The sequence below is a fragment of the Manis javanica genome, chromosome X (genome assembly GCF_040802235.1).
Source record: "Manis javanica isolate MJ-LG chromosome X, MJ_LKY, whole genome shotgun sequence".
NCBI classification, from domain to species: Eukaryota; Metazoa; Chordata; class Mammalia; order Pholidota; family Manidae; genus Manis; species Manis javanica.
The window spans coordinates 9,252,376-9,266,870 of NC_133174.1; the positions used below are offsets into that span (position 1 = coordinate 9,252,376).

Below are 14,495 nucleotides of genomic sequence, written 5' to 3' on the forward strand. Positions count from 1 at the left end.
AGATCATCACCAGCTTTAAAAAAGCTGAACAAATGCTTCGAGTTTTCTAGGAAGGCTTATGAAATCAAATCACTAATAATCTTACTCTAAATAAAAAAACACATCTAATTATCACATTAATAAAAATTAGAAAGTTATATTAAAAAACAATATATAATCACTGTAGTTACATATTTAGATATTTCTAAACAAAGGTTTTATGACTCAGAATGGCAAGGCAAAACCTTATTAGGCAGTATTCAGATAACTTTTGAGAAAAATGAATGATGAAATATATATATGATTTTCTTTTAAGTGGAGCACTAAAAACTATTTGGATAGTAATACTCCAAATGAACTCTGATGCATAGGAATGCTTAATAGATCTAAGACTACACCAACCAAATAACTATGAGAATAAGTACTGTACCTGAAAGTTCTTTTCCCAAACAGCACAAACATCATTGGACCTAAAGGATACAATGAAAAGGTCTCCTCCACCTGATTCCCTAAGTTGAACTTCACAAGGATCTCCAAATGGAAGCTGGCAGACACGGTTAGGCATCCCATTTTGGAAGGAAATCAGCTGATTCTTTCGAGTTAGGGCAATCAGAGACATTTTTAACTGGTTGTTGACAATCTCAGCATCACAGATATGCACACAAGTTACCAAGCTGCTATAAGCAAGAGGGATAATGTATTTATCACTTATTACTTCTTCACTTTCAAGGGAGTATACACAAAATTTGGTATTCTGAATTGCATAATCTGATTTTGAAGACTTTTGGGTACATCCTTCTTCAGAAAAAAAATGTTCCTTTGGTCCTAATAAAACCATACCTATATTTTCAATCTCCCCGGTCCACTCAATAGAGGAAAAGTTAACAGACACAGTAATAATTTTCCGAGTCTGGGAAGAGATATAGAAGAATGTTTTGGCATATCTCCATAAAAGTAGAGGGCCATTAAGGACCCTTATGGTGTCCTCCAACTCATGGCCTAGTCTAAAACTCAAACGTTTTTCAAATTTATTGGTATTGTGGAGAAATAGTAGAATATATTTGAAAACGTTATTCTTTTTAATGCACTGTATCACAATACAAGGGAGGCAAATGTCAGTTCTGAAATCTGACACACATTTGCAACACATAATTTTTAAATCAGAGTTTTCTTCCTTTATGCTGAAGAATCCAGTGGACTTCTGAACAAATGCTCTTGTTCCTTTGTCAAATACCATTCTTCTGACACGTAATATGGGAATTTTTGCAGGCCTTTCATGTGCAAAATTTCCTTCAGACAATTGAAAAACAAGGACTTCTCCATTATAACACAAGAGTTTTTCTTCTTCATAAGATGACATTGCTTGTTTGCTAGGTATTCCACAATATCAAACCTTTTGCTGGTCCAATTTTCAATTGCAAATTGATTTCAGCTGAAGCTTTTAAACCTAAAAATGAAATGACAAAAACTGCCATTAAGTAGTCAGAGTTGAAAACACATGTTTCTCTTAGGTAACTGTCACATAGGTAACTATAAATTGTACTAAGTTAACATTTTTAAGGTTTTTTATGCCATCTTCACAATGTTACACTTAACAAAAAACCTACCACAAATATCATTTCTGTACAGCCCTTTTAACACAGTTTACAAAGAATGCAAACAACCACATCACAAAAAATACCTGAATGTGTTAACAGCAATGTACTGAAAGCTGTAAGTGCTCTATTAAATGTAACTGCAGACAGTCATCCTGGCTTAAAGAATTTCATAAGGGTTCCACTTCTGTCTCTCCTTCAAAGCTACCAACCTAATCCGGTTTCGCAACTTTCCAACATGTTGCCTCAAACCTCCCTGTGGGCATTAGCTCTTTTTTTTTTTTGAGAGGGCATCTCTCATATTTATTGATCAAATGGTTGTTAACAACAATAAAATTCTATATAGGGGACACAATGCACAATCATTAATCAACCCCAAGCCTAATTCTCAACAGTCTCCAATCTTCTGAAGCATAACAAACAAGTTCTTACATGGTGAACAAGTTCTTACATAGTGAATAAGTTCTTACATGGTGTGTCATATCAAAGAAACTTTCGGTTTAGATGACGCATCATGAAGTATAAACAATCAAGTCAGATATGATTATTCGTTTGATTTTTATACTTGATTTATATGTGAATCCCACATTTCTCCCTTATTATTATTAATACTATTTTAAATAAAATACTGAAGTGGTAGGTAGATGCAAGAAAAAGGTAGAAAACATAATTCAGTGCTACAAGAGGGCAAATGTAGATGATCAGGTGTGTGCCTATAGACTAAGTATGAATCCAAGCTAGACAAGGGCAACAAAACATCCACGGATAGAGAAGATTTCTCTCAAAACAGGGGGGGTGAGGTTCTAAGCCTCACCTCTGTTGATCCCCAATTTCTCACCTGATGGCCCCCCTGCAACTGTGCCTGTCTTAGGTTGTTCCTCCCTTGAGGAATCTTACCCGTCTCTGGCTAACCAGTCATCTTCCGGTGCCATACAGGGAAATGTAAAGTTGGTAAGTGAGAAAGAAGCAATATTCTTTGAAAAGGTTAGTTTTTACTTCTTTGCAGATTTATGCCCTGTGGCTTCTATGCCCAGCATTTGTCTTGAGGTATCTTTACCACTTGGAAGAATTATGGTACTCAGTAATTTCGATATGAGGCACAAATTCTACTTAACGGTTGTAATTAGGAAGGAAGAAGAAAAGCTATAGAAGTAGCAGACGGAAGAAAACATGGGAAGATTGATTATTTCTTTGACATATCTTCTTGTAGAGTAACATAACCATGTATAGGTTTTAAACTACTAAATAAATTGCATACACACATTAACATAATAGGAATACAGCTACATAACAAAAGCAGACCTACAATTACCAGCCATCTCCAGTGAAATCAAGAAAACCAGTTAGGTACCATAGGCATTTGTGAAAACTTATCAATGATATGATGGATATTATCTAACTGAATTTGAATAGTTTGAGAAAAATCAGACAAATTAAAACAACACATTCCTGCGAACTGTTCACATCCCATATGTTCTTTTAACAGTAGATAGTCTATAGTTGCACGATTTTGGAGCACCGCAACTTGCACTTCTCCTAATTCTTGGTTGAGTTCCGACAGTATAGATCCAGTCAAATTTGTTGCTTTACTGTATGCACAGGCCAGCTTAGATATCTCCTTCTTCATTCCAATGGCAAGTCCAGGAACCAGTGGGAAGAATGCAGCTACAACTGCAACAGCGCCAGGATCTTTGTTGAACTTTTTGATGATCATCTTCTGGAATGACTCTTCCAGAGGATGTTGATGTTGGAAGTTCTTGTTCATATTGTATCTTAATTCGTTTTCTGGGTAGCCAAATTAGGCTTTGATCCTCCGTATAAACACAAACAAACCCTTTGCTCACACTTTGATATGACCTTTATACCATTGTGAAGAACCTATTGGAGATCACCACACAGGAACTGCTTTTTTCTTTTTTAAGAGAAGGAATATTATCAGAAAAATGAACTTCCATAGCTGATCATCTGACACCCTTTAAAAGATAAAACTTAAGGATATGCAAAGCATGCATTAAAAAAAGAACAAAAATCACATGATCATCTCCATAGACGCTGAAAAAGCATTTGACGAAATTCAACATCTATTCATGATAAAAACTCTCAACAAATGGGTATAGAGGGCAAGTACCTCAACATAATAAAGGCCATATATGATAAACCCACACCAACATCATACTGAACAGCAAGAAGCTGAAAGCTTTTCCTCTCAGATCGGGAACAAGACAGGGATGTCCACTTTACCCACTGTTATTCAACATAGTACTGGAGGTCCTAGCCGCGGCAATTAGACAAAACAAAGAAATACAAGGAACCCAGATTGGTAAAGAAGAAGTCAAACTGTCACTATTTGCAGATGACATGATAGTGTACATAAAAAACCCTAAAGACTCCACTCCAAAACTACTAGGACTGATATCAGAATACAGCAAAGTTGCACGATACAGAATTAATACACAGAAATCTGTGGCTTTCCTATACACTAACAATGAACCAATAGAAAGAGAAATGAGGAAAACAATTCCATTCACCATTGCATCAAAAAGAATAAAATACCTAGGAATAAACCTAACCAAGGAAGTGAAAGACCTATACCCTGAAAACTACAGGACACTCTTAAGAGAAATTAAAGGGGACACGAACAAATGGAAACTCATCCCATGCTCTTGGCTAGGAAGAATTAATATTGTCAAAATGGCCATCCTGCCCAAAGCAATATACAGATTTGATGCAATCCCTATCAAATTACCAACAGCATTCTTCAACGAACTGGAACAAATAGTTCAAAAATTCATACAGAACCACTAAAGACCTCAAATAGCCAAAGCAATCCTGAGAAGGAAGAATAAAGTGGGGGGATATCGCTCCCCAACTTCAAGCTCTACTACAAAGCCATAGTAATCAAGACAATTTGGTACTGGCACAAGAACAGAGCCACAGACCAGTGGAACAGATTAGAGACTCCAGACATTAACCCAAAAATATATGGTCAATTAATATATGATAAAGGAGCCATGGACATACAATGGCGAAATGACAGTCTCTTCAACAGATGGTGCTGGCAAAACTGGACAGCTACATGTAAGAGAATGAAACTGGACATTGTCTAACCCCATACACAAAAGTAAATTCAAAATGGATCAAAGACCTGAATGTAAGTCATGAAACCATAAAACTCTTAGAAAAAAACATAGGCAAAAATCTCTTAGACATAAACATGAATGAACTCTTCTTGAACATATCTCCCTGGACGAGGAAAACAAAAGCAAAAATGAACAAGTGGGACTATATTAAGCTGAAAAGCTTCTGTACAGCAAAAGACATCATCAATAGAACAAAAGGAACCCTACAGTATGGGAGAATATATTTGTAAATGACAGATCCGATAAAGGGTTGACATCCAAAATATATAAAGAGCTCACCCACCTCAACAAACAAAAAACAAATAATCCAATTAAAAAATGGGCAGAGGAACTGAACAGAAAGTTCTCCAAAAAAGAAATTCAGACACATGAAAAGATGCTCCACATCACTAATTATCAGAGAAATGCAAATTAAAACCACAATGAGATATCACCTCACACCAGTAGGGGTGGCTACCATCCAAAAGACAAACAACAACAAATGTTGACGAGGTTGTGGACAAAGGGGAACCCTCCTACACTACTGGTGGGAATGTAAATTAGTTCAACCATTGTGGAAAGCAGTATGGAGGTTCCTAAAAAAGCTCAAAATAGAAATACCATTTGACCCAGGAATTCCACTCCTAGGAATTTACCCTAAGAATGCAGCACTCCAGTGTGAAAAAGACAGATGCACCCCTATGTTTATTGCAGCACTATTTACAATAGCCAAGAATTGGAAGCAACCTAAGTGTCCATCAGTAGATGAATGGATAAAGAAGATGTGGTACAAAGGCACAGTGGAATATTTTTCTGCCATAAGAAGAAAATAAATAGTACCATTTTCAACAACATGGATGGAGCTAGAGGGTATTATGGTCAGTGAAATAAGCCAAGCGGAGAAAGACAAATACGAAATGATTTCACTCATCTGTGGAGTATAAGAACAAAGGAAAAACTGAAGGAACAAAACAGCAGCATAATCACAGAACCCAAGAATGGACTAACAGGTACCAAAGGGAAAGGGATTGGGGAGGATGGGTGGGTAGGTAGTGATAAGGGGGGAAAAAAGAAAGGAGGTATTATGATTAGCATGCATAATGTGGGGGTTGGGAGAAAGGGGAGGGCTGTACAACACAGAGAAGACAAGTAGTGATTCTACAACATTTTGCTATGCTGATGGACAGTGACTGTAATGGGGTTGGTGGAGGGGACCTGATATAGGGGAGAGCCTAGTAAACATAATATTCTTCATGTAATTGTAGATTAAAGGTGACAAAAAAAAAAGAGAAAGTAAAGTGGGATTACCCCCTGATAGGATAAAACTAACTGCAAATCAACGATTAATGCATGCTTTACATATCCTTAATTTTTATCTTTTAAAGGGTGTCAGATGATCAGCTATGGAAGTTCATTTTTCTGATAATATTCCTTTCTCTTAAAAAAGAAAAAAGCAGTACCTGTGTGGTGATCTCCAATAGGTTCTTCACAATGGTATAAAGGTCATATCAAAGTGTGGGCAAAGGGTTTGTTTGTGTTTATACAGAGGATCAAAGCCTAATTTGGCTACGCAGAAAACGAATTAAGATACAATATGAAGAGGAACTTCCAACATCAACATCCTCTGGAAGAGTCATTCCAGAAGATGATCATCAAAAAACTTCAACAAAGATCCTGGTGCTGTTGCAGTTGTAGCTGCATTCTTCCCACTGGTTCCTGGACTTGCCATTGGAATGAAGAAGGAGATATCTAAGCCAGCCTGTGCATACAGTAAAACAACAAATTTGACTGGATCTATACTGTCGGAACTCAACCAAGAATTAGGAGAAGTGCAAGTTGCGGTGCTCCAAAATCGTGCAACTATAGACTATCTACTGTTAAAAGAACATATGGGATGTGAACAGTTCCCAGGAATGTGTTGTTTTAATTTGTCTGATTTTTCTCAAACTATTCAAATTCAGTTACACAATATCCATCATATCATTGATAAGTTTTCACAAATACCTAGGGCACCTAACTGGTTTTCTTGGTTTCACTGGAGATGGCTGGTAATTGTAGGTCTGCTTTGGTGATGTAGCTGTATTCCTATTATGTTAATGTGTGTATGCAATTTATTTAGTAGTTTAAAACCTATACATGGTTATGTTACTCTACAAGAAGATATGTCAAAGAAATAATCAATCTTCCCATGTTTTCTTCCGTCTGCTACTTCTATAGCTTTTCTTCTTCCTTCCTAATTACAACTGTTAAGTAGAATTCGTGCCTCATATCGAAATTACTGAGTACCATAATTCTTCCAAGTGGTAAAGATACCTCAAGACAAATGCTGGGCATAGAAGCCACAGGGCATAAATCTGCAAAGAAGTAAAAAGCTAACCTTTTCAAAGAATACTGCTTCTTTCTCACTTACCAACTTTACATTTCCCTGTATGGCCCCGGAAGATGACTGGTTAGCCAGAGACGGGTAAGATTCCTCAAGGGAGGAACAACCTAAGACAGGCACAGTCGCAGGGGGGCCATCAGGTGAGAAATTGGGGATCAACAGAGGTGAGGCTTAGAACCTCACCCCCCCCCCTGTTTTGAGAGAAATCTTCTGCATCCGTGGATGTTTTGTTGCCCTTGTCTAGCTTGGATTCATACTTAGTCTATAGGCACAGACCTGATCATCTACATTTGCCCTCTTGTAGCACTGAATTATGTTTTCTACCTTTATCTTGCATTTACCTACCACTTCAGCATTTTATTTAAAATAGTATTAATAATAATAAGGGAGAAATGTGGGATTCACATATAAATCAAGTATAAAAATCAAACGAATAATCATATCTGACTTGATTATACTTCATGATGCGTGATCTAAACCGACAGTTTCTGTGATATGACTGCCCTTGCACTGTTCACCATGTAAGAACTTATTCACTATGTAAGAACTTGTTCACCATGTAAGAACTTGTTCATTATGCTTCAGAAGATTGGAGACTGTTGAGAATTAGGCTTGGGGTTGATTAATGATTGTGCATTGAGTCCCCTATATGGAATTTTATTGTTAAAAACCATTTGATCAATAAATATGAGAAATGCCCTCTAAAAAAAAAACCCTATATGCTGACAAGCTGGAAAGCCTAGAAGAAATGGACAACTTCCTAGAAAAATACAACCTTCCAAGACTGACCAAGAAAAAACAGAAAATCTAAACAGACCAATTACCAGCAATGAAATGGAAGCGGTATTCAAAAAACTACCCAAGAGTAAAATCCCCGGACCAGAAGGATTTACTGTGGAATTTTATCAGACGTACAGAGAAGATGTAATATCCATTCTCCTTAACGTTTTCCAAAAAATAGAAGAGGAGGGAATACTCCCAAACTCATTCTATGACGCCAGCATCACCCTAATACCAAAACCACTCAACGACCCCACCAAAAAAGAAAATTACAGACCAGTATCCCTGATGAACATAGATGTAAAAATACTCAACAAAATATTAGCAAACCGAATTCAAAAACACATCAAGAGGATCATACACCATGACCAAGGGGGATGCATCTCAGGGATGCAAGGATGATACAACATGCAAACATCCATAAACATCATTCACCACATAAACAAAAAGGACAAAATTCACATGATCATCTCCATAGACGCTGAAAAAGCATTTGACAAAATTCAACACCCATTCATGATAAAAACTCTCAACAAAATGGGTATAGAGGGCAACTCTCAACAAAATGGGTAATAAAGGCCATATATGATAAACCCCCAGCCAACATCATACTGAACAGCAAGAAGCTGAAAGCTTTTCCTCTCAGATCGGGAACAAGACAGGGATGTCCACTTTACCCACTGTTATTCAACATAGTACTGGAGGTCCTAGCCGCAGCAATTAGACAAAACAAAGAAATACAAGGAACCCAGATTGGTAAAGAAGAAGTCAAACTGTCACTATTTGCAGATGACATGATAGTGTACATAAAAAACCCTAAAGACTCCACTCCAAAACTACTAGGACTGATATCAGAATACAGCAAAGTTGCACGATACAGAATTAATACACAGAAATCTGTGGCTTTCCTATACACTAACAACGAACCAATAGAAAGAGAAATGAGGAAAACAATTCCATTCACCATTGCATCAAAAAGAATAAAATACCTAGGAATAAACCTAACCAAGGAAGTGAAAGACCTATACCCTGAAAACTACAGGACACTCTTAAGAGAAATTAAAGGGGACACGAACAAATGGAAACTCAACCCATGCTCTTGGCTAGGAAGAATTAATATTGTCAAAATGGCCATCCTGCCCAAAGCAATATACAGATTTGATGCAATTCCTATCAAATTACCAACAGCATTCTTCAACGAACTGGAACAAATAGTTCAAAAATTCATACAGAACCACTAAAGACCTCAAATAGCCAAAGCAATCCTGAGAAGGAAGAATAAAGTGGGGGGATATCGCTCCCCAACTTCAAGCTCTACTACAAAGTCACAGTAATCAAGACAATTTGGTACTGGCACAAGAACAGAGCCACAGACCAGTGGAACAGATTAGAGACTCCAGACATTAACCCAAACATATATGGTCAATTAATATACGATAAAGGAGCCATGGACATACAATGGCGAAATGACAGCCTATTCAACAGCTGGTGTTGGCAAAACTGGACAGCTACATGCAAGAGAATGAAATGGATTATTGTTTAACCCCATACACAAAAGTAAATTCAAAATGGATCAAGGACCTGAATGTAAGCCATGAAACCATAAAACTCTTAGAAAAAAACATAGGCAAAAATCTCTTGGACATAAACATGAGCAACTTCTTCATGAACATATCTCCCTGGGCAAGGGAAACAAAAGCAAAAATGAACAAGTGGGACTATATGAAGCTGAAAAGCTTCTGTACAGCAAAGAACACCATCAATAGAACAAAAAGGAACCCTACAGTATGGGAGAATATATTCATAAATGACAGATCCGATAAAGGGTTGACATCCAAAATATATAGAGCTCACGCACCTCAACAAACAAAAAGCAAATAATCCAATTAAAAAATGGGCAGAGGAGCTGGACAGTTCTCCAAAGAAGAAATTCAGATGGCCAACAGACACATGAAAACATGCTCCATATCACTAGTCATCAGAGAAATGCAAATTAAAACCACAATGAGATATCACCTCACACCAGTAAGGATCACCACCATCCAAAAGACAAACAACAACAAATGTTGGCGAGGTTGTGGAGAAAGGGGAACCCTCCTACACTGCTGGTGGGAATGTAAATTAGTTCAACCATTGTGGAAAGCAGTATGGAGGTTCCTAAAAAAGCTCAAAATAGAAATACCATTTGACCCAGGAATCCCACTTCTAGGAATTTACCTTAAGAATGCAACAGCCCAGTTTGAAAAAGTCAGATGAACCAGTATGTTTATCACAGCACTATTTACAATAGTCAAGAAATCGAATCAACCTAAGTGTCTATCAGTAGATGAATGGATAAAGAAGATGTGGTACAAAGGCACAGTGGAATATTTTTCTGCCATAAGAAGAAAATAAATCCTACCATTTTCAACAACATGGATGGAGCTAGAGGGTATTATGCTCAATGAAATAAGCCAGGCAGAGAAAGACAATGATTTCACTCATATGTGGAGTATAAAAACAAAGAAAAAACTGAAGGGACAAAACAGCAGCAGACCCACAGAACCCAAGAATGGACCAACAGTTACCAAAGGGAAAGAGACTGGGGAGGATGGGTGGGAAGGGAGGGATAAGGGTGGGGAAAAGAAAGGGGGCCTTACAATTAGCATGTAAAGTGCGGGGGGGGGACGGGGGGGCAGGGAGGGCTGTACACACAGAGAAGCCAACTAGTGATTCTACAGCATCTTACTACCGTGATGAACAGTGACTGTAATGAGGTTTGTCCAGGGGATTCGTGAAGGGGGTAGTCTAGTAAACAATGTTCCTCATGTAATTGTAGATGAATGATACCAAAATTTTTAAAAAATGTACACGTATCAAAAAAAAAAAAGGTCTGAGGCAAAAGATGCTTAAGTGTCGATCATGGTTGATCCTGAATGATGGAAATACTGGGACTAGCCTTACAATTTCTTTGTACTTTTCGGCATGTTTAATTTTTAAGGAAAAATATTATTGAATGCAAAACGCTTTCCTTTTAATTTTTTAGCTGACAGTCAAAAAACTTGTTCCAGTACCTTGTAAATGTTTCTCAAGGTTAGCACTTACTGACATTTTGCAATGGATTAGCTGCTCAGGGGCCATCCTGGGTAATGCAGGATGCTCAGCAGCATCCGTGGCTTCTAACCCACTAGATGCCAGGCCCAGGCCCCGTCCTAGTTGTGACGACCGAAAACGTCCCCAGACATTGCCAAATGCCCCCTGGGAGGCAAAACCGGCCCGGTTAGGAACAGCTACCTTAATACATAAACTCTAAGATATTTTACATCTTTTAACTTTATATAATTGCTTTAGTTTAAAGAGTTCAAAAATATATTCCTTGTTAAATATCGCACACTCCAAGGGGAAGGGTGCACGCAGGGATGAGGAAAGTTTCAAACGAAAAAATCTAATATAGCAAGCACTTAAAACCCAGTTACCATTCAATAAAATGATGAATACAGGGCCCTGGACGCCCACTTCTTCCAGCTCTCCCGCAGCGAGGGGTGAAGGAAAGCAAACACTGCCCCGGCGGCCCCTCCGCGAAGGCCGAGGATGGGAAACAGAGCGGCCCTACCTCCACGGCCGTAGCCCTGCGTCCGGCAACCACCAAGTTCCCGAGTGTCCGCGCAGGAGCAGCGTCTCGCGGATCCAAAACTCCCGCCCGCGCGCTGCATCCTGGGAGTCCCGAGAAAGGAGGCTACGTCAAGCTTGGAGGCGGAACCTGCCAGGAGACAGTTGCCAAGGGAGACTGAGGAGGCGGGGCCTCTGGAGAATGTTGTGAAAACGAAAGGCCCACAGAGCTCGCTCGGGCGGTGCCGGGGACCTACAGGGTACGGGGAGCCCCGGCGACCGGCTGCTGGCGGGGGCGGGTCCGCAGAGCGGGGGCTGTCGGAGGACGGGGTCCGAACTAGAAGCAAATGGGAAGCCAGGCTGTGGGCCTGGTCCCGCCTACAGGCCCAGACGGCCGCATTGGATTGGACTGCGGGGCTGCGCTTCCTCCCGCCTTCCGGTGTCACGCGACGGCCTCCACCTCCCCCCCTTGCTGTCTACCTCCCAGCCGGCCTGGCGGGTGGGAGGTAATATATTCGGACGGTGTCTGTGCAAGTAGCGACAGCGACTGCAGTCACGTCCATTACCGCGAGCATGGCAGAGGTGAGAAGCCGACCGTACCGCTGCCGGCTCTGCCCCCCAGACCCAGAAGGCGCCTCTGAGGCCCGGGGGCTGGGTGCCCAGGTGCAGGTGGGCTGCGCTGTGGGGAAGTGGGATGCTGTGCCTGGTGTCTGAGCGTTCCTTCGTGTCTCCCTTTCAGTGTCACGCCCAGAATAAAGCCAAACTCATCTCTGAAACCCGACGGAGGTTCGAAGCTGAGTATGTGACAGGTGGGTACCGTGTTTTTGGTGTTGAGGCAGGCGTGCAACGAGCATCCCCAACTTTGCTGGTTGTATGTAGGTGTGTCTGTAGAAAGTGTTAGGGACCATTTCGACCCTAACAGGGACAGCGCCCTGCACGTTTCCAAGGTTTTCTTGTCCATAACATGCTGTGCACACTGCTCCAGTTGGGCAGATGATGCATCCTTTGGTTCCCTAAAGGGTTAATATAAGTTGGAAATTGGTGAGTTTCGAGCATCTCGAGTTTATGGAACTTACAGGGTCCATGGCACAAGTAACTCTGTCCAATCCATAGTTCCTCTGCTAACCTTTAACCAGCAACAATCGAGAAAATGAACCTGGAATTGCCATAATACGGTTCATGTGTACTTAGTTGGGGAGCCAAATTCCTTGGATATTTTGCCTACTTCCACTTCATACAACCCAGCATGCTACCCGTCGAGTAGGCCCTCCAATGCTGGAACAAGTTATCTTTTCATCCCACACTATATCTAGCAAAATACCTGTGAATTAAAAGTCCAGAATTGATTTATTGACTGAATAAACATTGTGTACAGATGTCACAGTTACTTGAAACTGATTATTTAATCCTTGTACAATTTTTGAAAGCATGCAGGATGATTATAAATATTAAATCTTTGAATCTTGATTCTCTCAATTGATTATCTTTTCTGAGCCCTTTTCCACATGTGTGAAATGCAAATAATTAGGAGGATTGAATGAAAAAGCATATATCAAACTGTCTAGCATGGGGTTAAAATAGTAGGCCCTCAATGAATATTTGGCCTCAGTAATCATTTTGGTTACTGTGAAAGGAGTTAAGCTTTAGTATCTTGACTTTAGTGCTAAGCAGAGGTTCTGTGGCCTAGATTAGATGTCAGTTGATGACCAAGAATAAGAAAATCTATTCAAAATAATCTGATCAGTAAGTCTTTTTATTCCTCCCCATCAATTTTTTTCGTATCCCAAATTTGGCACCAGAGAGTTGCGGAAGCACTTGGTTCACTTTTTGCCCAGAGATCTCATTTGTAATGAAATAGTTGGTTCCAGTAAAGAGAGAATTCTCAAATGGCTTGGTATAGTAATGGAACTCTCATAGCTACATGGTTTATAATATTTTAGGAAGTAACCCAGACCTTGACCTAATGAGCTAGTATCTCCTGAGTAATTATTTGCTTATGCCCAAGGAAAGAAGCAGAATAGACGTAGACGTAGTCATAGAAATTTAGCAATAGACAATATCCTAAAGGTCATTTTGGTCCAACCTTCTCATTTTTAAAATGAAGAAAGTAAGGTCTAGAGAGATTAAGTGATTTGCTCAAAAATCCCTGGTGTTGCCGGTTCCTGGACTTGCCATGGGAATGAAGAAGGAGATATCTAAGCTGGCCTGTGCATACAGTAAAACAACAAATTTGACTGGATCTACACTGTTGGAACTCAACCAAGAATTAGGAGAAGTGCAAGTTGCAGCGCTCCATAATCTATAACTACAGACTATTTACTATTAAAAGAACATATGGGATGTGAACAGTCCCCAGGAATGGGTTGTTTTAAATTGTCTGATTTCTCTCAGACTGTTCAAGTTCAGTTGGACAATATCCATCATATCATAGATAAGTTTTCATAAATGCCTAAGGTGCCTAACTGGTTTTCTTGGTTTCACTGGAGATGGCTGGTAATTATAGGTCTGCTTTGGCTATGTAACTGTATTTCTATTATGTTAATGTGTGTGCGCAATTAGTTAGTAGTTTAAAACCTATACATGCTGAAGTTACTCTACAAGAAGATATGTCAAAGAAATAATCAATCTTCCCATGTTTTCTTCCGCCTGCTACTTCTATAGCTTTTCTTCTTCCTTCCTAATTACAACCCCTAAATAGAATTCGTGCCTCTTATCGAATTTACCGTGTATCACAATTCTTCCAAGTGGTAAAGATACCTCAAGACAAATGCTGGGCATAGAACCCACAGGGCATAAATCTACAAAGAAGTAAAAAACTAACCCTTTCAAACAATAAAGCTTCTCTCTCACTTACCAACTTTACATTTCCCTGTATGGCCCCGGAAGATGACTGGTTAACCAGAGACGGGTAAGATTCCTCAAGGGAGGAACAACCTAAGACAGGCACAGTTGCAGGGGGCCATCAGATGAGAAATTGGGGATCAGAGGTGAGGCTTAGAACCTCCCGCCTCCCCTGTTCTGAGAGAAATCTGCTGCATCCGTGGATGTCTT

The 14,495-nt window shown here is 39.7% G+C and overlaps 2 protein-coding genes across 8 annotated transcripts in view; one reads left to right on the top strand and one right to left on the bottom strand.

The window, feature by feature from the left end:
- FANCB (FA complementation group B) overlaps nucleotides 1-14,495 on the bottom strand; it is a 103,658-nt gene that overhangs the window by 79,826 nt on the left and 9,337 nt on the right. For all 5 annotated transcript variants that reach the window (XR_012127501.1, XR_005061853.2, XM_073227912.1 and 2 more), the window contains exon 2: nucleotides 410-1,426. Coding sequence is in view for 3 of the 5 variants with exons in the window: in XM_073227912.1 (XP_073084013.1) it covers nucleotides 410-1,339 (930 nt within the window). In the remaining 2 variants the exon portion in view is untranslated. The remainder of the gene's footprint in view (nucleotides 1-409; nucleotides 1,427-14,495) is intronic.
- The window catches only part of MOSPD2 (motile sperm domain containing 2), a 47,594-nt gene continuing 44,969 nt past the window's right edge, over nucleotides 11,871-14,495 (top strand). For 2 of the 3 annotated variants that reach the window (XM_017644792.3, XM_017644793.3), the window contains exons 1-2: nucleotides 11,871-12,026; nucleotides 12,184-12,253. In XM_017644792.3, the coding sequence (XP_017500281.1) occupies nucleotides 12,018-12,026; nucleotides 12,184-12,253 (79 nt within the window). In that variant the 5' untranslated portion in view covers nucleotides 11,871-12,017. The remainder of the gene's footprint in view (nucleotides 12,027-12,183; nucleotides 12,254-14,495) is intronic. The other variant, XM_017644794.3, reaches the window with a different exon arrangement.